This window comes from Prenolepis imparis, unplaced genomic scaffold, assembly GCF_030444845.1.
Source record: "Prenolepis imparis isolate NDT839.2.m4 unplaced genomic scaffold, iyPreImpa1.0 SCAF_8, whole genome shotgun sequence".
Classification (NCBI taxonomy): domain Eukaryota; kingdom Metazoa; phylum Arthropoda; class Insecta; order Hymenoptera; family Formicidae; genus Prenolepis; species Prenolepis imparis.
In genome coordinates, this window is record NW_028141166.1 from 6762375 (window position 1) to 6789325 (window position 26951).

Genomic DNA, 26951 nt, shown 5'->3' on the forward strand with positions numbered 1-26951 from the left:
ATACGTTAATTATAGCCAGCTGATCTCCTTCGTCACCGACGTGTTTCGTTCGAGGCGGATTCGCAGGACCCATAGTTATCCTGACACGGGCCCCCGCATGGCGAATCGCTGTCGTATCCCGAGATTCCGAGGACACATCCGGGCTTAAAAATCGTGCAAGGTCCCAGGACAAAAAATACACGCTTGCTCAGGTGGGTGGACTTTTATGGCGGTTGATTGCCTGATTTATAATCTCAATTCGTGTCCGAGGCGCGGCGAATATTTTTTTATTCGCGCGAGTCTAACTTACTGGTACTTTTTTAATGAAAATCCGAAATCAAATGTATATCTTCGTGCGCTAATATCTCTGTTTATTTTTTCTTAAATGTGAGTGTGCGATGTGCGCGGACAAGTCAAGTGCCAGGTCGTATAATGACTTGTCGGCAATCAGGATTTAATGAAGAATAAGAGGGTCGTATTTCCGGGAGTCCCCGGGGGCTCTAAAAACTGTACAGAAATTAGATGCATACAGTAGACTATCTATCTGCCTACCGTAAACACGCCCCTGTCATTAGGGTCGAAGCTCGAAATTTATCTCGGCCATCTCTCCCTCTTTGCCGCTTGTACGGCTTTTCGTCTAATCAGAGATCGCGGATTTTATGATCGTTGATGCGATCGTTAAAAAGATCCGACGACTTCCCATAGTCGGGGATTCATCAGACTCTACATATCGCCCGAGGAGTCTAGTTTTTCTTGTTAAAAAAATTGCGGTATCTTTTGTCCGTGAAGAGAGAGAAATCAAATCTCGACGATTTTCGCTGATTACGTCGTATTCTGTCTGTGGGGAAAAGAAGTAATTGGAAAAATATTTCCAATATACATATGTATAATATCTATTACTTGTAATTGCAAATGTTTTTTTTTTTTTTTTTTTTTTCGAAGGCGTAAAAATATTAAGGAAATCAATTGTTCGCGAAATTCTGCGCGCGAAGGGGGAAAATTCAGAAAATTCTCGCTACACGTGATATTTGATTTCTGTCGAATTCGACATGGGTTTACCAGATATTTCCCACGTCAGGCCGGAGGAGGTGACATACGAAGCCACGAAGTTGACGAATGTGCCAAGATCGGTCGGGGATGACTTGGCAGATTGTACGCCAAGCATTCCCAGCGGTGGTCCCTGCACACGGGCTCGGATTGATGGATCTTGACCTCTCAAAGGAGTGCTTCGGCACGCCTTTCGAGACATGATAGATTCATGCGCGACCTAATACGGACTTGGGAATCTCGCGAAAGGATACCGATCGACCTATTGTGTATCTCCCTCTCTCTCTCTCTCTCTCTCCGAAACGTTAAAAACTCGATTTTTCTGATAAATTTCAAGTTTAATCTCTTTAATCTCTTCAATCTCTTCTGTCTATGCATATTTTTTCATCTTTTTATCAATGTATAATAGAATATCAATTGCGTTTGACACATTAATTGTTCACATTATTTGACATATATCAGCTGTTTTTGACACATTAAATTGCGACAATTTTTTTATAGCATCGAACGTTCTTTCTCTTTATATTTTAAGAGGTTTCCGAATATGAGGGCTTTTTGTAGTTTGTTTCGGGCGTAAAAAAGTTCCGACAATTGTTTTTAGAACCCGGGTACCAAGAACAATTGTCGGAACTTTTCTACGCTGGAAACAAACTACAAAAACCCCTCACATTCGGAAATCTCTTAAAATATAAAGAGAAAGAATGTTCCGATGCTATAAAAAAATTGTCGTAATTTAATGTGTCAAAAACAGCTGATACATGTCAAATGATGTGAAAAATTAATGTGTCAAACGCAATTGATATCCGGACACCTATTACATTGATACAAAGGTGAAAAAATATGCATTGCCAGAAGAGATTAAAGAGATTAAACTTGAAACTTATCAGAAAAATCGAGAATTTTTAATGTTTGTTACCCGTTCATTGACAGAAGGGTTAAACAATTTTTTTCACCCTGCAAAAAAAGAGAAAAAAGGAATTCTCTATTTTATAACAATGCTTCGCGTCTTTATCAAACTCTTTTTAAATCCAATTACGAGGAGACATAAAGATGCTATCAAGGGGGGAAAGAGGAGAGGTGTGACACATGCACAGGACTGTTTACAGTTAATTCACCGTGCTGTGCCACGTGTAGTGCTATCTCCTATTCGTTGGTGGTCCAAGGTATCAAAGATCTCAATCATTTATCTGTGTCGGTGGATACAGTCGGCGTTCGCGTCGTCTCTAACTGTCATTTCGTGCATTGTACGCGGATCTTATGCCTCTCTCGCGCGGGAGAAGACGCGTCACGACGTTACAAGTCGATTTTATATCGCCGCATACGTTGTCCCATTACATAATAACACGCTGCTATCCGCCGAGAGCCAAGAGATCCGTAGATTATCAGTATTCGATCGATAGACGCCGACAACCTTCGGGGAGGATCCTTTGGTCTCGCCGCCATTCATCCCTCCTCTCGTCTACGTATATATATATACGAGTCTCATTTCCGCTCGCGAATGTCCGGTGATGCGACACAGATATTGATAGAGGGAAACATACGCATCTCTAATCAAAGGTCTCTGTTCTTTCGCGAATTTTAATGACCGCAGGCACTCATCTTCACATATGCGGATGTGGTAAAATTTATACCATAGAGAGAGATCCGCTCTCTCTCAGAGAAAATTCAATGAGAGACTATCCTTTTCTCAAACGAAACGCATATCGCGAAATAACGAAATCCTCATCCCCCTGCTCCCGTTACGAGCCACCCTAGAGTTTAGCGATCTCTAATGAACTGCTAGCCCGTTAGTTAGTTCAGTTCTCTCTCTGTCTCTCCCCTACCACTATATGTACGTTGCATGTGATCGTACAGCAGCAGATATATAGTGTATACTCACCACGTATACATCAATTCAATCCTGCGGATGCAGAGAGGGAGAGAGAGAGAGAGAGGGCTTTGAAATGCGGAACGCGCGGTACGTACACGTAGATACAAATAAATCCTGTTAGCTGGTACGCCGGCACACGAGTGCTGCAAAGCCGAATTTTCGTTGCTCGGCTCACATCTGCGAATATTTGCCCGTGGGTGGGTAGCGCATTACACCGACACGTTGCAACCCGCGCTTGTAACTATCCGACTACTCCGACCCACACGCCATGGCTAAATCCGACAGTACACATACGCGATTGTACGATTCCAGTTGATACGTGCCATTTCTCATCCGAGAAAGAGAAAGGGGGGAAAGAAGAGTGGAAATTTACATCTTTTACGAGATTACACTATAGGGGATGGGGGTTGGCCACGGAGGCGATTTAGGTTCGACGCCTACAACTGTAATAACAGTTGTAACTCTCCCGAACGAATCAAGTTCAATATGTACTTAAAAATTAGAGTCGAATTCAACGATCAAAAAATTTATTTTTTTATTAGGATTTAAATAATATAATATTTCACATTTTATTGTACTCTTGCGAAGTAATCGAATCTAGAATATTTATATTCAAATTTTTTAGATTGAGTATCTGCAAAGCTCGAAATAATACTTACAAGTATTATTCTATCGTAAAGAATCAAATATTTTACAAGTGGTTACTCGAACTCTGAGATAAAAGAAATTTATAATACTCGCTACACATCCACACATACAACACATATATAAAATAACATAAAATTTCTCATAAAAGTACTCATAAAAGCTTAGAAAATTCTCTGATTTCTCTTCGTCCTGTTTCTTTAATTTTTCCTATAGCATATAGAGATCGCGTATTTTTATAATATAACGTCAATGAATCTGTCAAGCGATATCGCGAATCGTCGAGGACAAGCCTTGCGATCAGCTGATTGTTGTCAAAGCGCGCGCGGGTTTCTTTGACGCGAACAATCAATCATCTATTCTGTCGTTTCACTCGACTTTATTTTTCTGCGTCGCTCGCGTTTCTTAATTAGGCATTTGCGAGATTTCAATCTTTGCGTGACATCTTGCCCGCAGTAATTTACGCGTAATTAACACGTACTTTGATCATTGACGATAAGAAAAGACGAAGATTGGCGTCGCAGGGGGTTCTTTGTATATATTGTCACGTTTCGTATAAATTACACGATTAATCGCGCATAGGTAATCGCGGACTCTCATGACGAATCGTCGATTGGCTTGAAAAGCCCTAGTGTTATCCTGCAGATTCTTGATATCTAGAAATGTCTGACGGATATTTGATATTACAAATTCGCGCACTTACATCTAATTTTAACCAACCAAATGTAATGCGAAAATAGCACATTCGAGGGAAAAGTTCTGGGATTCTGAAATTTCGCGAGGAGGATGAAGCCTCGCCTCTCTCCCGGAATGCTAAAAACAAGGAGGGAAGGCAGGGCGAAGGGATTGTCGAGAGAGGCGGGAACCCTCTTTTAATTTTCTTTTAGCCGCCGCGTGAGCAGCTAATTTGCGGCTACGAGCTCGGTTTGACAGGAAGGAAGGAAGGAAGGAAGAGGATGAGAGAGGGAGGTAGGGAAAGAAGCGATTGAGAAGCGGTGGATTCACCCGGAGAGAGATATAAAGGAAGAAAATAAATTCCTCTCTCTTTCCTTGCGATTTGCATGCAATGAATTTCCAATTTGATCGGACGCCCTTTGATGATACCTCGCGCCGATCGCGAGGCTTGATTAACGCACGATTGCGCACGAGCGTGTATCTTTCTGTTTTTTCTGTCGCATCGACGGTCTATCAGTCGCCATTATTGCGGTCTCGCGAGAGAGACGCACGAGACAATCACCGAGATAAAAGTTACCTGTTGTACGTAAATAACTATTTTATTTTTAATCATTAGATTGGATTTCTAAAAAGAAAGAGCGACAGAGATAGAGAAATATTGAAGAATTTATTTAAAAAATTATTTTTACGAAAAGGAATATATAATACAAGTAAAAACACAAACAAATGTTCTATGAATTTCTTCTCAGAAAACTCAGAATTTATTTTATTCTATATAATTAGGATGAAATTAATTATTATATTAAATACGATTTCTTTTCTTTTATTTATAAAATAGAAAGAGGGAGAGAGGCGTCGATCTTTTTCGCCCCGTTGTTTCGTGAATATACACACGCGAGCAAAGTTCGCATTCGCAAAGGCACACTATTTTTTTGGTGCACAAAGCGTGTGGGGGGGGAGCAGGGGGGAACATGCGTAGGTGCGTAGAGGTCGGTAACAGGATTACGAGGGGTGGCCGCGGAGAAACTTGCATAGGGGCCAAGCAACCCCGAACCGAGGGGTGCCGACAAGTGGACCGAATAATATTGCACGGCGAGAGGGAACCGTGTAAAAGGAGAATCGTGGCGGGATTCTGAGCCTGAGGTCACTCGGTATCCGCCTAACTCGATCGTCGATAGTTCATTTAACATCGCGCGAGGATTAAGAGAAGTTTCGGGAGTAGAGCTTCGCAGAGTTTAGGTAAATTGCGGAAACGACGATGAGATATACAGACGTGCATATATAATTGAGAAGTGTAACAAAATTTATTGTTACATTTCTCAAGAAGCGACACATGGAAATAAAAAACGACAAATATCGCGATATGTGTGATATCTAAGCAGAAGTCTCGATTTGGATTCTTTTATTGTCTGGTCCATCGGGATCAATGGTCGTAATATCATTCGTAATCACCGCGTCAATGACTGCAATTATCTTTTTTCGGAAATTACTAGGGGCCGCGCACTTTCTCCCATTAATCCACCCGAGGCCGATATACTCCGTTCAATTGATCAATCGCCTGGACCAGTCGAGGGTGCATATTTAGCGGATGTAAAGGACGATGTGAGGTAGATCTGTGTCGTTAACTGAGCATAACATTTACCTTATACATGTACGCGCGCATAGAGATTCGGATAGAAACGCGTCGTGTAAGACAATCCTTAGCTAGGTGTTTATGGGAGGACACTCCCTGAGCGAATTGTATCTTCGATCTTACACACAAATACACACACAATTTCACAATCTCTGCCGAAAAATATTCCGCTCGCGTACAGTGCAGCCGCTCAGAGAGATGTTTGGGATTTGGGATTTGGAATTCTCGATTTTCTCCGTTCAGAATGGAAGGATACGACTCGAGGAGAGACTGAAGGCGAGGGTGAAGTCGTCTCCGGCTACTGCCGGATGTTGGTGTACGTGTATTCGCGCGAGCATCGCGAACTGTCGTAACGCGACGACGACGAAGGGAGAAAGGTACGGAAGAATGAAATGATCGAGTTATGCCTGATTGCCGCTTGTTGTTCCAGCTCGATAAACCGGACTCCGGAATCGGACCGAATTCACCCTCTCCCTCTTCTCTCCTCAATTTTGTCGAATCCTGCCTATACTGTCCTTCGCCTCAGAGTGTAATCGTCTTTGAGAAAGAAGGCCTCTCTCGAAGACGCGATGAATGCAACCAGAAAACAATTTTCCGTATAACTCGCCTCAATCTTCTCGATTTGCGATCGGTGCAAATTTCTTTTTCCTCGATAACGGATTTTAATTAATTTTAAAGACGCAATTTTGGTGGCCGTAAAATTACTCATAAAGTATTAATAATTATGAAAGTATTTAAAGTATTTTATCTTCAAAGCATGATTTTATCGTCGAAAAATAAAATAAACTGTATAAAAAAAATAAATTGCATTCGTCAAATTATATTATATTATAATAATTATTATATATATTAATAATTAATAATATATATAATATATATTATACACTTATATTATATTAATAATAAGAATATTATATATAATATTTAAAATTATATATAATATTCTTATTATTAATAGAATATAATTGTATAATATATATTATATATATTATTAATTATTAATATAATAATTATTATAATATAATATAATTTGACGAATGCAATTAATTTTTTTATGCAGTTTATTTTATTTTTCGACGATAAAATCATGCTTTGAAGATAAAATACTTTGAATACTTTCACAATCTTTGATATCTCGATATACGTGTCATTTGTCGGCCACGTATCTTGTTAAAGGATCCGCGAGGAATATATTTTTCAGCCAAAAAGTTCAACGGTTTTCAACGACAGTTAATTCAGCGTGTAACCGTACGCGGGATCGAGTTAACATTAAGATCAAATTGGATTTGGCGCCGGCGCTGGTCTGGCTAAAACTTAGTCATCCGGCAGGACCCTCTTAATCCGTTTATACTCCTTCGTTCTGGATCCTACCGTCTGCATCTCCGCGAACTACGTTGACAGAGAAATAAAGAGAATCGGGGACACGGGGAAGAAGAGAGAAACAAAAAAAAAAATCGCTTCATCGAGAGTTAAAAGAGGGGGATAACATCTACGAATATCGGTTCAATGGGAACAAAATTAAATGCGGGCGAAAGAGAATAATATCCGTTCTCCAGAAAGTGCCGACGCTGTGGAATTTATCGTGGGATAAATGCGAGAGAAAAAAGAAAAAGAGAGATAGAGAGAGAACGGACTTTTCGTCAGCATTGTACTTTAAGAGCGAGGATTGCACGAATTTAATCCGAATTTAAGTATTGCTTCGCGAAGTAATTATAGCTATAAAGCTAAAAAAAATGTAAAATTAATTGATATAATATTTAGATAATTTAAGATATATATAATTAATTGTGATATAATTTTTTAATACAATTTTAGATTTTACGAGGAGAATTTTCTCATAGAATTTACCCTGAAAATCATGGTAATCGTGGGACAATATGTATGGTATGGAAAGAATTTTATGAGAATTTCTCTGATTAATATTTATCACAATAAAAATAATATCTATCATAATAAAATATAAAATATGTTTGATTAATTTTACTAAACTGCATGGTAAAATTACTCAAACATGTTTTATATTTTAACGTGTAGATATTATTATGTTTATTGTGATAAATATTAATCAGAGAAATTCTCATAAAATTCTTTCTATACCATATTGTCCCACGATTACCATGAATTTCAGGGTAAATTCTAAGAGAAAATTCTCTCTGTGTTTTTAAATATACGCATATATTTGTATATACATATATCTCTCTTTCTATATATATTTATTATTATTTATTTCCTCATTTCGTTTAATCTAACCGAATATAATTACGCGCGCAAAGCGAAGTTATATTATTCTTTGATAATAAAATCTCAAAAATTGCAACGCATGCATAAAACATATTATTGCAATCATGCATAAAAATTAATTATGTAATGCATACAAATATAATATTTAAATCTTTAACAGGGAACAAAAAATAGGATTTCCTAAAGAATCTTTCGAAATCAAAATATCTGCGCTTTCATTATCATTAGACTCACGCATCTAATACACATCCACCGCGTTGCACACGTCGCATAAGACTAGACTGGACTGGACTGACCAGCTGACCACTGACCGCAAGACGCTGAGCGAGCAGCGGTATCCGTGTCGCCACCTGACGGTGATACTTAACTTCACAGCCAAGAGTGAACCGGACCCGGCGAAACATCTCTCTCTTTTTATCCCTTCCATTAGACTAACGCGTCCCATACGTTCACCACGCTGCACGTCTCGCGAGAGACTAATCCCCACCACCGACCACAAGACTGCGCAGCGGTGTCGCCAACTAACGGCGCAAGCCAACTTCACAGCTAAGAATGAACCGGGTCCGACGAAAACATCTCTCTCTTTCTATCCTCTCTATTAGATTAACGCATCCCACACGTCCGTCACGTTGCGCGTCTCGCGCAAGACTGATTCTCGTTCGAGATATCTCGATCGCGAGACTGGTGATCAGTCCCGCGCGAGACGCGCAGCATAGCAGACGTATGGAGATTGAGTCTAATGAAAGCGTAGGTATTTTGGTCAAAATACTTATTTTCTTGTAGAAAATTCTATTTTGTTGTTCGCATTTTCTGTTAAAAATTTAAATATAGTATTTTTATGCATTGTATAATTAATTAATATATTTTCTTTATGCATTGATTGCATCAATAATTTTTATGCTTGCGTTGCAATTTTTAAGATTTTATTATCAAAGAATAATATAATAACTTTGCTTCGCGCGCGTAATTAGTAATTATATTCGGTTAGGATTAAACGAAATGAGAAAAAAAAAATATATATACATACATACACAGGATGTTTCAGGAAGAATATAGTCAGCATTCTAAGACATGATTATACATATTATTTTAAGCAAGAAAGTTTATATAAACATGTGTCCTATTCTGGTTAGAAAGATACAACATATTCAGTTTTAAGAACGAATACATTAACTTATTAGAACTAAATTCTATGAAATACAAAAATTTAATATAATTGTTTCATATCATTTAGTTCTACTAAGTTGATAAATGTATTCGTTCTTAAACTTGAACACGTTGTATCTTTATAACCGTCCAGAATAAGACACATGTTTATATAAACTTTTTGCTTAAAATGTGTACAATCAAGTCCTATAGAATGTTGACCATTTCCTCCATTTCCTCCTGAAACGCCCTGTATATAATATATATATGTATATATCTGTAATATTTTATATTTCTATATATCCATTATATCTATAATAGTTTATATTTTTATATGTCTATATAACATTTTATATACATTACATATATGCTATATACTGTAAAAAAATGTAATGTATTACATAAAAATATGTAAAATTACATAAATAATAAGTGTAAAATGTATACATTTTTATTATTTATCGTGTAATTTTACACTTATTATTTATGTAATTTTACATATTTTTATGTAATACATTACATTTTTTTACAGTGTATAACATTATATACAAAAATGTAGGTATATAATTAATTGTGGCTTTTCATTAATACGTTGAAACATTCATTCAGCTTCTTCTCGGCTACGAGAAGACAGGCAACAGTATCTAGTCTTCTTGCCCCGAGGCCACTTATCCGTAAAATTTCCGGGAGATTCGCGACGATTCGCGGAACGCGTTGCGGAGGCGGCATGGAACGGACACGCCCAGCGTCGCGACGCTTTTATCGATCAACAAGACCGACACGGCCGAATGTACGCGAACGGCCATTTTACTTTTCTGTCGGCTGATACGAGAGAGGAGAGAGGATTGAGAAAGCGGAATCGCGCGCGCAAGTAATTCCGCACAATTTCTTTTTTTTTCTTAATATTTCAAGCATACATAATAATCTTCTCTTTTTTCATCTTCAACGCGATCTCTTTCATTTTACTATTCTGGATGTAATATCTGGACAGAAGTATCACGTAACACCCTTGATAAATTAGCAGACCGAGGCTCAAGTTTTCATTAGTCCAGTTCAGTTCGAGTTTGTCATCCGGGTTAATGAACTTTAACGCGCAATCGTCGATGTCGTAGCACGGTTCTTTTTTTTACAAGTAGAGTACGCGTGATCGTTATCGTCCACGGGGTACGATCAGTATTAGACCCTTAAGTGGGGCTACTAAGAATTATAGATTCTCTCGTACGTATCTCCGGGAGAGCGTTATCTCATATTTATGGGAGGTGCCCAGAGCGCGCGACACGGAAACCGCATCTATCGGCGCGCATATTTTTAAATACTAATTCGGTATAAATTTTGTATGCGCTTCTCTCTCTATCTTTTTCTCTCTTCGTTTCGACGACACGAAAAAACGAGCGGCGCGTCCAGATCAAAGTAATCGCTGATTCCCCATCCATGCAAATGACTTAATAAGGAGACCGCGATTATTTGGGAGGGAATCCTGCGTATGTACATGTAAAAAAGTTTTATTTTTTTCTTCCTCGTTCTCTTTCTATATTACCATTCTATTTTTTTTATTTATTACTAAACATTTTTTACTTATTTATTAAACTTATTACTAAACATTTTTTTATTTTATTATTAGACATTTTTTTTTAATTAATAGACATTTTTTAAATTTATTATTAAGCATTTTTTTTATGTATTATTAAACGTATTCGCTTTTGACTTTATGGCGCGAGAAAGGGATTCAACGAACTTTCACGATGCATCTCGTGGTGGCAATTATATAGCGTTATAAGAGCTTATCGAGACGCGAAGCGGAAGTGGACTCGCGGTGTGGGCCTTGTGTTCGCTGGTTCGAAAGGAATAATCGGATTATAGCTCGGTACCCCCCTCTCCCTCGTGCGGGGGGTGCGGTTCATTGTGAACATTGACTCGAGAGGGATGAAACCCACGTAGCTATACTCGGGCGTTTCTCGTCGAGCCCCCTTTTTATCCAGCATCCGACGATCGAAAGATCCGGGTGCGTCCCCGAATGAATTTCATTCCGGGGCTCCGAACGCCGGCACGTGACCTTACGCTATTACATTATGTAATATTGGTCCTTTTGCACGCTCCTGTCCGCGGTGTCCTGCGATCTCTGCGATCGTTCCGTCGACGATTTCATCGACGGGACGATCCCACGCGAGGATGTCGACTGTGATCTTATCGACTATCATCCGCGGTAAGGGTCAAACGTAGTATATCGTGCACTTGTATTTCGTTATGATAAATGCTGTAATCTCTTGAAAACTATTTTTAATTGCTTCTCCTTTGTGCAATATAATGTTAGTTTAATTGTAGAAGTAAACGAAATACGTCAATTTGTCGGTGTAAATTATTTTTTCAGTTTTAATTGAGCTAGAAAAATTTTTACGATATATGTTTCTTTTTTTTGAATGAAAAAGTACGTGAAGATATTTTTTTCTTAGCATATATATCTGTAGATTATAAATTTATAATCTGTCCAAATTTAAAGTCTGTAGATTATAAATATTCGAATTTGATTCTCAATGAAAAAAAGTCGCTGTTTTTCTGCCAATACATAATTTTTCACTGTTTTTTAATCAATGCATGGGTATCCAGGTATCAACTGCGTTTGACACATATCAGCTGTTTTTGACATATATCAGCTGTTTTTGACATATTAAACTGTGACAATTTTTTTATAGTATCCTTTTTTCTGTTATATTTTAGGAAGTTTTGCGAATATAAAAGACCTTTGTGTATTTTATTTTGAATGGAGAAAAGTTTCATACACATTTTTAACTTTTAATCCTGAAAGTGGTTGCGCTATTAAATGGGATGTTAAAAGTCACATAAATGACATCTGTCATTAATTTTTAAAAAACAAATTAAAATATAAAGACATATGTTACGAACATGTTATTTATTTAAATACACGTATTAACGGTTAATCTTCAATTTTAAGAAAATTGATGACACATACATAAGAAAAATGAAAAAATTGCAGATTTGTGCACGCGGATGATTAATGTCATCCGCGCGACTACTCCAGGATTAAAGTTGCTTTCGGTACCTGGGTAACTGTTCATTGACAAAAGGATAAACTCGTGTTATCGCAAACAGATATGAAGATGGTTTTCGTATATCTTTCGATGGCATGACTCGATTTTCAAAGCTATAGCGATCCCACGATGGGAAACTGACAATCGACAATCGACGAAAGACGATTTTATCGGCGTGGCATCTCGCGCGTTGCTAATTATCGCGAATATTATCGGCATACGCGAGCCGAGCCGACTCGCAATCATTTCGCTGAATCATCATCGGTGCGGCTTTTATCCGATCCTTGAAGCTCCGATGCACCTGCGATGCACCTCGAAGCGGAAGTGATACATTCCCATGGAGAGAAATCCCGCCACCCGCAGGAAACACTGTCACACTGTCATACGTGGCCGGAAATAGACGGGAATATTCAGGGATTAACTACATATATAGATTGAAAAGAAACGCGGAGCACGATAGATATACATTTGACAGTTCTGATGACAGTTAAATCACGTGTCGGTCTTAATCTGTTTATCGTGTCGCTACATTTTTTCGTACCTCCCGTGTTAAATTAACAAAATTCTCGATGTAATCGCATGGAATGTCCTCGATAGATCGATCCTAAGGGAAGAGAGGGTAGGGTGACTAAAGATCACACTTAGATCGCGGCATTCTCGTTCGATGACGAAACGATCTGTGCTATTACAGGTGAGCGGGATAAAGAATCGTCGGCATGCGCTATCAAAACTCGTTTTTGTTATTGTATCCCACGATCCTTGTATCGTCGTCTATCCTCGAATATCGAGGGTAGTGATTCTCGAACATACTTGACCTCAGAAGAATCTGAAAAGGCAAGTAGAAAAAAATTTCATGAGGATCCACGTTTGACATATTAAATTTAATATGATTCTCTCTATTTCGCCGATATAACGATATTCGGAGGAGAGATAATTTCACGGATACGTCGCACCGAGAGATCGATCTTCTCGCACCTGTGCAATCATCGAATATTTCCCCGGGTAATATTTGATCGCTCTCACTGACAGAAATGTGTTTCGATCTGCACCGGCACACATACACATACACGTTCCATCTTCTTTTTATTTTGAGCGTAAGCAAATATGTGTGCTATTTATTGATTCTCGCAATTATTGACTCGGCCGAACACATGATGTGTACAGCCGTTTTTTAATTGCGCATCTACTTTGTTGTCATTTCTGAGGGATAAATAACTTGTACTCTTCCACTAGATTTTAATTAGAATTCAAATTGCGTTGTCTAATTAGCGGAAAAAATTTTTTTCAGATTTATATATGTGTAGGAATAAATTAAATCCTTTACTCTCTCTCTTTAGTTTTCCCGAGCATCTCCATGCGTCTTTCGCGATGCCAAATAAATGATGATTATTAAAAAGAAATGTTCGAATATGACAAAAAAGTACTTTTATTTCGTCAAAGAAATTACGATGTGTATTGCGACAGAAAGACAGAGAGAGATAGAGGGACAGAGAGGAGAGCGGGGGCTGGTTTTCGTAAGGTCGAGCACAGTTTTGACGATAACGAGCGGATTTGCAATCACGACTATATTGTGCAGGATCCTGCTGTTAGCTAACTTCAAGAGGGATGAAACACAGACGCCCTGAGATCACAGAGCAGGAAGCTTGAATGTAGAATGCGAACGGAGGATGGGAGAAACGCGTCGCGTCGGCTCTCTGTTGCCGTCGCAATTGCTCGTCGTCGTCTGCGTCTGTGGTAAGGTACAAACTGGAAATTCCAAATTTGCAAAATTATTTGTCCATTTATTTTCTCTTGTCTGTCTTATATTTCTCATAATCTCCGAAATTTAATTCGCGAAAAACGCTCGTAACTCGAAATTTATTTTCGCGCTTCTAATCTTTTTTCTTTTCCGGAAAAAAATGGATTCCGCATTTTAATCGAAATTGGTAGATGAAAAAAAATACGATGAATTCTATTTCCTTTTATATTGGGTGTTTGACTTTTCCGAAATATATCTTTCGCCTACGAAAATGAAAGAATGCGAGCTGTGATCTGCGTGACGTTGTGACGCATCAGCTGTCAAATGAAAGATTTATCAGGCCAAGGCCGGCGTTACAATTTTTCTCCTTATCGCTTGTGTATCGCGACTGTTTCGTATGGTCCACGTAAACGCGGAGGCGAGACAGATAGTACGTTTGTTAAACAAATTTGAGGCAGCGAACCGGATTTTTATAACGTTCCCGTTGTGTTTGCACAGCAGGCGCGCGCTAGCCTGCTATCTCGAATTTGTATTCTTTTACGGGAGCACTCGGGAACCCGGCGACAATAGAGCCACGTCTTCTGGGTCTCGTGGCGGACCCCAGCCCGGCATCGAACGCGAGCAGGTCCGTAGGTGATCATTCTAATGATAATAATAGAGGTGCCATATACTCGACCGAGAACCCCTCTCTCTTTCTCCCCTTTCTCTCTGCGTTTTTAAAAAACCCGCGAGCTGAAAGCCTCTTTAACACGACGTGTTAAAAATACGGGCAGCGAGCGAAGGACGACGATCAATAGGGATAAAAAGCCGAGGGAGTATTCAGGATCAAGACTCGATGTTGTTCGATATAAATAATAATCACGCCTTTACCGCAGTCATCTAGCTGCTTCAGTGTTTGGAGTATCTTTAATAGAACCTATTAGTAGATGATAAAAATTAATAAGTGTAATTTGTCACTATAATTAAATTTAATTAATATTTTTAAGCTATAAGTTTAGCGAGGAATTCTTCGTTAAATTATAGTATTAAAAATATAAGTAATAAATTTTAATCAATAGTAATAAATGACTAAATTTCAGATGTAATATAGGGGGATATTCAAAACTTAGCTACGATAGCTAATATTTTTTTATTCATGGACTTTTATTCATACTTTCGATATTCTTAAGTACTCGCGATCGCGAGGTAGGATCCTTTTAGGGCGCGTTATTAATTACCCAATTTTTTTCCTCGTTAAAAGATGCGGATGATCGCTGTACCGCTACGCAGAGTATATTTCTCGTTGATCGTCGACGGGTTCGGGCCTTCGATCGCATCGATTAATGGGTCCTCGTATCTATATGCGAACGGGCTCGTGTAACCGAGCCACAAGTCCAACCGTGGCCGTCGCGTTGTCGCCTTCGATTTGTTCGGCACCGACGGGGTGGAACCCCGCGGGTTTGCGTCGCGAGAAGATTCACCCGGGGCTCCTCGCGCGCGAGGAAGGACCTTTGTTCACAGTTGGCTTCGCCACCGGAATAATTCGACCGCCATTTTTCTCGCTTTATGCCGGATAAGCGTTACTAATGGCTCGTTCTCGAAGCGGCACGAACCTTACGAGGTGAGGCCGGAGGCCGGAGTACGGAGGTAAATTTACGCGGTTACACGGTTTACTTTAGTTAACAAATAAAGGCGCCGCGCGTGTCCTTCTGAAATATATGAAACATCGTGCATCCGCCGAAGATATAATTTTTTTCTGAATTTTCTGTGATGTTTAGAATTACGTAATAATTATAACAGAGCGCGCGATAGGAAATAATCTGTCCAACACACTATGATAATTTATCGATCTATTTTTCTAGAGGCGTTTGAAAAGCAAGGCATTTTATTTTTTTTTTATGGATTACGAGTTAGTCGGTGATAAAATATACGACAACAGAGAACCGAAGATCAGTTTGACAGTTTCCGTGATGCGAGAAATTCATATTCATTTTGGGCGCGGACATGTGCTTGTGTGCATCGTGCTTTAAACGCGCATAGAAAAAGAGTATATATAAGAAAGAAGTAGAAATATAATATATAAGGGATACAGGAGAGCAGTGATAAAAGCCGCCAGTCCATTCTGGGGATGATTTACGACTCGGGCTCTTTGGCGCGGTGAAAATACAAACAGGTGTTCTTCGAACTTCTTCGAAAACTCAGAAAGAATTTATTTTATTCTATATAATTAGCATGAAATTATATTAAACGATATTTATACAGTAGAAAGAGAAAGAGAACAGTGCGAGAAAAATATATTGAGGAATTTATTTAAACAATTATTTTGACGAAAGAAAATATTGTATAATATACAAGTGGAAATACAAGCAGCTGTTCTTCGAACTTCTTTGACAACTCAGAAAGAATTTATTTTATTCTATATAAAATTAGCATAGAATTATATTAAACACCTTCCCTTCTCTTCTATTTATAAAGTAGAAAGAGAAATATTGAAAAATTTATTTCAAAAATTATTTATACGAAAGGGAATATATAATACAAAAATAATGTAGCCTAGTAATTTTGATAAATAAAATGCAGTATCTCTCGTGCAGGGGATGATAAATGCAAGAATGCAAGAATGCGCGTTTTTTTTCCCCCGAATCGGGGGAAAAAGGGGGACGCCGATATCCGGATGCGCACCCGGACTTGCAAACGAAGTTTGCGCGAAGACTCTCGGGGCTCTCGGGTAGGAGTTTGCGAATCACCGTTGAAATTCTATTCGGCAGTTTGGCCGCCGACAATAAGGTACCCTCTATCCTCGCGCGGCGCGCGCGACCCCCTCTGTCCCCCTCAAACCCCCGTCTATCCTCTCTCCACCGGAGAGAGAGTGTATCCTATCTCACACATACACATATATACGCATATATACATATATATGCATCACCTTCTACTCCTGCGAGGACCATCATGGGCGGGTATGATGGGCGGAGCTTATTTCCATGAAAGAGATGCTCACCCCAACTCGAGAGACCCACGTTGCTCCCGATCCTCTCCGCGTACCATCTATTATCACCTACCTATCTCGCAACCCCCTCGAACACATACATATCTATATGTAAGCTCGCGAATTCGTGTGTTGTCGCATCGCTATGATAGCCTTGATGTTCTCCATTTCTGTCCTTCTCCAGGTATATCGCACCCTGAAAACGAATATCTGTCATTTGCAGCGATCATTGTTATGAGATATTAATTTTTATGATAAGGTCTCAACGTATTGACAGATGTTAGTAATGATGTCACAACATATGATATTAATTATTATATGTCTTTAATATTTTTTGGGCTTAAAGCCTAGTCTGCCAAAAATAAACATATTCGCTTGTCATTAATATGCGCGCTAGGCGACCGAGCTGTCATTAATGTGCGAGTGTTGCGTGTTGGATCATCCCCACGCATGGGCGAGTATGCGAGTCTCATCGCGCCCATCGAGGAACATGGTAGGGGAAGTACCCGAGTACACCAGTCTTCTCTTAGCATCGATCCGAGCAGGATGCTGTTCGATTCTTTGCGAGCCGTGGTTCCTGGACACTCGCGCATCTGCGTAAACGAATGACGAATGATCGCGGAACGCACGATTAGATCATCATCGGATCATTGAAAACATCGCGGCGAATTTGTGGGGCAAAATTAGTAGAGAACGCATTTTACGATAGGTACTTGATGCGACGAAAAACGCGAGGGGAGACTGAAGGATTACGCAAGAGTAAAATGTAACGCGGACGCGAATCGACTCCTGATGATCATCTTGAAATGAAGAAGAGAAGAAGCATGTAATCGGACGTCTCTGGATTAATCGCAGCGGTGTAAATATGAAGGTACGTTTCTTTTTTTTATTATTGAAAAAAAGACTCTAGATATCAATTATTATATTTTTTGGATACCTTTAATTTCTTTTGGCTTTATCATTTTTTCTCCCTTCCTCCCTCAATAGTAAGTTCTAAATTTTTGGAGAACAAACATTTCACAAGAAGAAATGTCATCGAAAGATTAACATGTATGGAAAAAAAATATTAGTTATCGTAGCGAAATTTTAGGAATCCCTATATTACATCTGAAATTTAATTATCATTAATTTTAACTAATATTTTTATGAGCTATAGTTTAATAGGAAATTTCCCGTTAAATTATAGTTCAAAATATTAGTTACCATAGCTAAAATTTAGACATGCTAATTTAATTTCAGATATAATATAGGGACACCTAAACATTAGCTATGATGATTAATATTTTCTTTTTTCGCGTGTAACTTTTTTACAGCTTATATTTAAGAGGAGTATATTTATCACTTTGATTAACATCCCGGTAATATCCTGGGATAATTAGTTAAGAGAGAGATGTTCTATAATATAAATATCGAAACAGCGACGACTGACAGGACGGAAGTCAGGTGGTTCACTGATATATATCCGGTAGTTCGGTCTTCGCGTCGCGACGGACCGAAGAACCCGGTTTCGTCTCCTCCGCATTTCTCACTTTGTCAGCTCATCTACATTCTCGGCCCCGGCTCGTTGACGAATAAAAAATGGAGCCTATTATTCTTTCTTACCGCTCGCTGATTGCAGAAAGCGCATTCCAAAACGAGCAACGAACACAGAACGAAAAAATGAACTTGTCAGTTCGAAATCGCACGTGGGGAGGAATTTTGTCAGATCTTAATCTTTTCTTATTGTTAGTTTCTCTTAAAAAAGAGAGAAAAACAGAGGGACCGGGGCGCGAATTGTGCATCTTCGTGGATGCAATATGTATTTTACGAATGATAAGCGCACGAAAATTATTTATTATTTAATTTATTTTAATTATTAAATTGTTTAATTAATTAAATTTAATTTATTGAGTTTGATTACACATTTATTATTTTAATTGAAGAAAATAAAATTATTTCCTCTACTTAATATAAAATTGATCGTCATGCTTTTAATCGAATCAAATAAACGCGGTATTGTTTTTTATTATTTACAAATAATCGTAGAAAAATCGGGCGTTTTCAAAGGGTCAGATTAAATTCGAGGCTGCCGTAAATTATCGCTTGGCGTGTAGGATTGGTTCGGTTTTGGTCGAACGATCATAAATTTGAACAGACACAATAAAGTCCCACAGGTGAAGCCTGTTCCAAAGCGCGCGAGAGGACTTTCATAATATAATATAAAAATTCTTGTGTAATAAGCGGCGCTGCCCTGTTATATTCGTTCATTAACATCTCGGAAAAATGTGTGTATGCGTATGTGTAATAATCTATTCTTAAGTCATTCTTTACTTCTAGTAAATCGTATACATATTCATATGCGCGCGTATAATCATTCATGCGTTAATTCGTACGCTTGAAATTCGCGTAGATCTATCTTGATCAACGTTCGTTTGAACGTTATGTTATAACGCATCGCCTGCCGTTATTCGCGTGTAACTCGTTTCGATGATTTTTTTTTCTCACCAATCATCTCTCTCGACGAAGTATGTCCTTTCGCGCAAGAGAGCTCCCGCGAGAGCTCTCGAGAGCTTTTGCACGAGACACTTAAAACTCATCACCTCATATACGCGCGACGGTATTAATAAATCGAGGTAAATCGCGATACGCTAAGGTGCATATACACGAAGGTGGTTTCCACACGCGAAAGAAGAGACAGAGAAAAGTCACGAGGCATAAATCACGGAGTGGGAAGTTCAGCTTTGCCTTCGGCGGAGTCATAAATCAATAGCTGTCCGGTTGTGCACATGAAATGATTACACTGGTACACCGCGTACGTAGAACACCGAGTGTAGAACACGAAGAAGTCTCTCTAAGTGGTAACAGAAGACGAAGGAGAAGACGGAAGAAGCGGAAGAATCCTCGAAATTGGCCGTCGTCGTCAGTTTTTTCAGATGTCAGATGGCTGATGTCGGATGACTTACGATGATTTTCCGCGCACATCGAGAAAGATAATATATTTGTCACCCCGCCCAGAATTTTTGATGAAATATCACTCATGTGTGTGTGAATATATCTCTCTTTTACACGTACATCGGCATGGGATTTGCAGGAATAAGAACGCTTAATCGCTGGAGGTAATTAATCCGATCGAATATCCCCTGGGGCGGGCGCACAATATGATCCTCGTACATTACTCGCGTGCCAATTAATATTATCGAGTATTACAGTATGAAAGATCTGCATAAACGACCGCGTGCGACAGGAGACACGGCGAGAAAAATCGCGCGCGGATCTGATAAAAGCGATATCTTCACGTTTTATCTCAGGATACAATGAGCGCCGTCGCGCTGTCGGCCCTGGCATCGATATCGGAAAAAAGAGTATCATCGAAGAAGAGTACACCGACGATGCCGCTCTAGAGTATGGAGATTGTTATTAATCGCAGCGGGATGCATCTATGCGATTTTAATACCGGCTCTTATATATACGAATCTCGATTCGATACGCAGCATCTCACGCACATCTCTCGTTTCAATGAAATTGAATAATTTGAGCTGTAAAAAAGTAAATTTCGATTCGCGCATACGATGATCCAGCCTTAGGATTATCCGTCGGCACGATTTCGCCGATAATTATATTACATAATATTTATATTTAATTTATAATTATATTTTTAATTCTAATTTAATTTATAATTTTAATTTAAATTTATAATTATAAATATTATTATTTTATATAATTATATTTATATATAATTATGAAATAATTATTATAAACTATATTTATATAAATATAATTATTTTATAAATAATTATAATTTAAATTTAAAAAATTCCATATATTAATAATAATTGTATATAAAAATTCCGTATATTATTGTTGTTGCAGACCGAGATGGAGACGGAGTCTGAATGCGCAGATGACATTCTGTGCCCGAACAACAATAACAATAACAACAACAACAACAACAACAACAATAATAATAATACCAGCAATAACAACAACGTCGCCGTCGTGAAGAAGGGCGGCAACGATAACGGATACGACGCTATCGAGATGGATTGCGGCGGCTGCGGAGAGAGCGTACGAGAACGCACCGTCCTGTGCGTAGGTGGTCGTACCTGGCACTCCAGATGCCTAAAGTGTTGCGCCTGTGCCAGGCCCCTACATGATCAGCACTCGTGCTTCCTGCGCGGGATGCAGCTCTACTGCAGACACGATTACGCCTTGTAAGTGCAAACATTTACGCAGAATTTACATTTACAATCAGACACCTCGCGAAACGGTGAGGGGAGGAGAGGGTTATCACGTTTACCGTGAAAGCGATGGAATTTAACCCTTCTGCCAACGCATAATTTTCTGTCATCTTACCATTAGTATGGCTACCCGGGTACCAACGTTTGACACATCGACTGTCACATTATTTGACACATATCAGCTGTTTTTGACACATTGAACTGCAACATTTTTTTTATAGCATTAAACATACTTTCCCGTTATATTTTAAGAGGTTTACGAATACTTATGCGAAGGCCCTTTGTATTTTGTAATCTATAATACATTGAAAAGGCTCTGATTATATAATAAATACAAAATCAAGTGAAAAAAACTAAGAAGAGTCAGACGCAGATATTAGACGCAACAAACTTGTTTTTAAATGCCTCTCTAATTATTTGGGACGTTTCAATCTTCCCTTTCAGGACACGTGGATTTTCTTACTAATCGATGAGGATGATCCGAAAGAAAGATCGAAATTCAAATTAATTGCACAGAAATTTAAAAACAAGTCTTGCGCCTAATATCCGCGTCTGGCTCTTTTCACACCTGACCTTTGTACTTCGTTTCGGGCAAAGAAAAAGTCCTATATATTTTTGACGTTTAAAGTTGCTTTGGGTATCCGGGTATCTATTCATTGACAAAAGGGTTATCGATGCGAGATCTGCTCGGTATTCTTAACACCGCATTTCACCCGCGACGGAATGACTGTTCGAGATCGGGCTACTTGCGCCTTCGATCAGGGATTACGAGTGTGTTATCGATGAACCCAATAATATCCGGCTTCGACGCCCCGCTGATACGAGATTCGAGATCAAGCTGGCCTAAAGTTTCGACGTTAAGACGACGTTTCCCAGCTACCGCGGCCACGAGGGATCCATAGAAAGAATTGTCATGCGTCGCACTTATGATGAATAGATGCATCACGTGCGTCACACGTTGCTATACACGTTGGATATCCCGCGCGATCTCGCTGGCATGAGTGAGTTAAGCCATTAGAGATCTTTTGTTCTTTGAGTAAAATACAAGCATACACAGGATCGTTGGTCGATTGCGAATCGTCTCTGCCGCGGAGTCACGTGGCTCGGCCGCGCGTGGGTTAAAGATAGATATTTCTACAGATAGATATCCACATAAGAGCGCGTATATTGGATGTCCAAGAAAGAGAGAGAAAGAGGGAGAGTCGCCATTGGGTGATTAATGTCTTCCAATGTAGTCTGCATCTTCGTCTTCTTTCTCCTCTTCCTCGTGCACGGACCTCACGTATAGCCACGGCTATTCACGTCACCGTGCATTCGTGTATCACGCATGCTCACGCACAGCACGAGCTGCGAGTCACGTTGACGTCTCGACGTCTCACTGTCTCGCGATCAACGCGCGGAAAAAAAAATAAATATTAAGTTCCGACTTATATGTATACATATATATTCGCAAGATCTTCTCTAAAAAGCTTTTTCGACCTCTGTCGCTATTTTGCAAATAATCAGTCAAATCTATTTATCTCTTACATATGTATGTCTCTTCATCATGCTCGCGAAAAATTGTTCAAGCTGTTTTAGAAGCGAAAGTCAATTCCGAGGACTGACAATTTGAAAAAAAAAAATAACATACTAAGGGTCGCACGCGATAGTTAATATTTCATCGGCGGTGAAAGACTATCACACACACACACAGGCTATCGTTAATTTATCAATGTCCCGAGAAGCGGGTTACTTCGCGCTTCGTATACCAAATATACCCATACGTGTATGTGGGTGCCGAGTCACTCGAGATGGGACTGCCTAGTGTCAGTGTTCCGGAGGACTGAGGAATTCGCCTCGTAAGGCACCGAAGCCAGCTGCGATCCTCGAACCTCTTCGTTCCTCTTCTCCTCCTCCACCCTGAGCGCGAGTCGCGCGGTGCTTCCTTTCAGGTGGATGAGGAAAGAAGAGAAGAGAGACAGAGAACGAGAGGGGGGGACGCAGTCTTTGAAATTAATAAATATTCACCCGACCTCTCGGCGGGGCCCGCGCGCACCTTCGCGCACCTTCGACGCTGGGGTCCCCCAATCCTTTTCCCGCTTTCGTCGCTTTCGACCGAAAAAAGAAGAGCCCGGACGTCAAAGTGATTCGTGGTCCAGCGCGGCAAAAATCGCTCTATTAGCGGTTTCCTCTTCCACGAGAGATTCCTCGTATCTCGGATTCGGTGCGGTCGACGCAAAATAAAGAATTGATGCGGGGACCACCTGTCGCCCCCTCCTCCTCCACCGTCGTGTTATCTTTTTTCCATCTCTGCCGATACTTGAGGCCGCATACCTCGAAAAAGCTTAATATATAATTGCAATCCTCTGATAATGTTCAGCTGCGAAATCGATCTTCCTGTCGATGCATAATTTTTCACCTTTCCATCAATGTACAGGTACCCGGGTACCAACTGTGTATTTTATTACAATCAAGTTCGCCTGTTGATAATACTGTACACGTCGATCCTTGATCAGACGGTTCGAGCAGAGGCTCTTCTTCGCAGCTTCGTATCGCGCTCGCGGGTTCAGCGAGCGCCTAACTTAATCCCCCGTTGACTTATAGGGCCCGCCTATGTGGAAGAACAAATGAATAAATTAGGGCGGGGCCGTTTGGTAGCCGACGCGCGCGTACGGCCCTGAAGATTTATTGATACCCAATACCAGTTCTCGTCGCCGCCGGATATATACAAGAGATTCCCCCCGTCGTTCTTCTTCTTTCTATCCTACGATATATGTTAAACCCCCCTCGCTCTCTTGGGTCGCGAGTAGGATAGAAAGGGATGGAAAAAGGGAGGACGGCGCTACTATTTACCTGAAGTGACACTCATCGTCCGAAGATCGGTGAGAAAATCTTTTTTTTTTCACGTCGCGAAATTTTCATTTCTCTCTGGGAAAATCCTCTCGTTGAACGCGAAATTAGGGAAGAATTCTACTCGGAAAAAAACTACGTATGCAAACGGAAGTTAAACGCGAGAGTAATGCAGCTGGAAATGATGAGATCCTTGTCTTTATTTCGACGCTTCAACCCTTCTGTCAACGATATGATCCTTTGTATTTTGTTTCGGGCGGAAAAAAGTTCCGATACATTTTTATTATTTAATTGTATAATTATAACATATTTAATATTGTAATCATACAATTATATTTATAATTATAGTATTTATTTATATATTTACACAATCGTATCATTTGATTGAATAATTAATTAATAATTAATTAAATTATTTAATTTATATAATTATTATCAATATTTATTTATATATATTTTTAATACTAAAATTATTTTGCGTACTTATGCAAGTATTTATACATCGCTGAAAAGGTGAAAAATGATCCATCGACAGAAGGATCAGAGAGTTGTCGGTCAAGGCGGATCATAGAGAAGTCGTTCGAGATCGAGGTACGAACTAGCTTCTAGGCGTGCCCTTTATATACACGATCACCATAACCAGTAATATCCCCCAAAAAACATCGCATCATGCGACGATGACTATGCAGACGCGAAGACTAATCCCTCTCCATGAGCTTACCATATTTTTCCATACAATAACGCCGTGGTCGATCGGTCGTTGATGCATTCTTCTACTCCCTCTCCTATGCTCTTCTTCTCGCTTCTCTTTTCCTTCTTTTTCTTCTTCTCTCTTTCACCTTTTTTCCCTTTATTTTTATATTCCTGCGTTTCTCTTATTTATTTTTTTCCCCTTTGCTCTTCGTGGCTCTCCCTCCTTATTTTTTTCTCTTCTGCTTCACGCACCCTCTCGTATGATACGATGAGACCTTCGCTAAATTCCACGTTCGTTTCTTTCGCGCTGGTTTTTACCGATGTATCTTTTCCTAGAGATATCGGATCTTCCGCTTATTTTCCGTCGGCATAAATTCAAAAGAGACCAAGTCATTTGTACGGGGGGAACGGAAGCCGCATAACTGAGACATCGAAGTAATCTCGGCTACTAATCTACCTCTCGTATCGTGATACGAGATCCTTAAACCGTGGAGGGGACTCCGCGCCTTGTCGAAGAAACATCGGGTGGCTCGGAGTAGTATGTTAATGAGGACAGAGATTCTGAATCTGATCTCGCTCTCGCGGTGAGGTCTCCCGAATGAACCTGTGCCGTTAGTGAGATAAAAATAGTTTTTTTCGCCTGTGTCTCCGCGGTTAAAAAATCTCCGAGACCTGCGAGTCTATTAGCATCTATTCTAGCGGCCTTAAAAGGCCTCTCGGCCCGAAAAGAGAGAGAATACTCTGCGTGAATCGGTGAATGACGAATGACGGGTGACTCGAGTGATAAATGGCATACCGCTATCGGGCCGGAACACACTTTTTGATCGATGATTACGTTACGTCAATTAATTTTCCCAACGCTTGTTCGGAGAGAGAGAGTTAACTCTTCGTGGTCGAACCTCGTGTTCGCAGAACTTTTGGGGCGAAATGCGCCAAATGCGGGCGCAGCATGGGCGCCGGGGATTGGGTGAGAAGGGCCAAAGACAGAGTCTATCACTTGGCTTGCTTCGCCTGCGACGCTTGTTCCCGTCAGCTGTCCACCGGCGAACAGTTCGCCCTTCTGGACGCCCGACTGCTCTGCAAGGCCCACTATCTCGACGTGGTCGAGGGTAACAACACGTCCTCGTCGGAGGACTGCGACTCCGAGCACGGAGGTAAGGGTAGCAAGACGAAGCGAGTGAGGACGACCTTCACCGAGGAGCAGCTGGCGGTTCTGCAGGCCAACTTCCAGCTGGACAGCAACCCCGACGGCCAGGATCTCGAAAGGATAGCTCAGGTGACCGGTCTCAGCAAGAGGGTCACGCAAGTCTGGTTTCAGAACTCCCGGGCGAGGCAGAAGAAGCACAGCGGCAAGCTCAAGACTCAAAGTAAGTCTCTCTCCCTTGCCTTTTCCCTTCTCTAAAAGATAGATCCATCCCTCCCCAAATTTAAATGTCTACGTATTTTTCGCGTGTGTTCGCAGTGCATCATTCGCCACCGATGCAACATCATCCCGTCGATCTATATTCCGGGGGGATAAATGTCGTGGGTGCTTATCTGGGCGGTTATCAGGCAAGCAATGGCAGCGAGAGTCCTGGTAGTCCATTAACTCCACTCACACCATTAACGCCACTCACACCGACGACGCCGAATCACTTGCAGGCCCAATTCTGTCATCAAGCAGGTTAATTTGACATGCAAAATTTTTTTTTTAATTAAGAAAGTACGAAAGAATACTTGAAGAGAACGCAATTTGTATTCTCGATCATATCTTGTGTATATACCGAGGAGATGTAAAGTAAACGCGATAATATTATGTAATATATGATATTATATATATATAAAAAAGGTACAATTTTTCGTATTTAAAGTATTTAGATTAGACTTATTTATTCCACAAAAACTTGTAACAATTTATATATGTATTTGCGACATTGGATTGAATTTTCTTAGACGAGAACAACACAATTCAGAAGACGCTATTGCGTCCTTTTTAAATCTTCAACGTGAATACTCTTAAATCCATATATAGCACGAAGTTGTATATAAAAATAAATTGTAGCTTTTGTACATATATATTTCTTCTGTAGGAATGAATATGGAAACATTAAGAGAAATGTGTGACTGATTGTGAGTATTTGATATCGCACATTCGTCGCTGCAATATTAAACCGTACTGTTATTAATAAAGACGCTTTTTATTGTTGACCCGATTGCTGCGATTATTCCTCCTTCGCCTTTTATCCG

The 26951-nt window shown here is 39.9% G+C and overlaps 1 protein-coding gene across 2 annotated transcripts; it reads left to right on the top strand.

Moving 5' to 3' along the window:
* The first annotated feature begins 59 nt into the window (after positions 1-59).
* Positions 60-26908, top strand: LOC145940055 (LIM/homeobox protein Awh). Of its 2 annotated transcripts, none has more exons than XM_083044871.1 (4): positions 60-191; positions 20836-21176; positions 25638-26092; positions 26188-26908. In XM_083044871.1, the coding sequence occupies exons 2-4, from the start codon at positions 20842-20844 to the stop codon at positions 26391-26393; spliced, it is 996 nt and encodes a 331-aa protein (XP_082900997.1). In that variant the 5' UTR covers positions 60-191; positions 20836-20841; the 3' UTR covers positions 26394-26908. The 2 variants fall into 2 exon arrangements, with proteins under 2 accessions (XP_082900997.1, XP_082900996.1); XM_083044870.1 differs by lacking the exon at positions 60-191 and adding an exon at positions 16542-17857 and having other exon boundaries at positions 26188-26906.
* Positions 26909-26951: the final 43 nt, after the last annotated feature.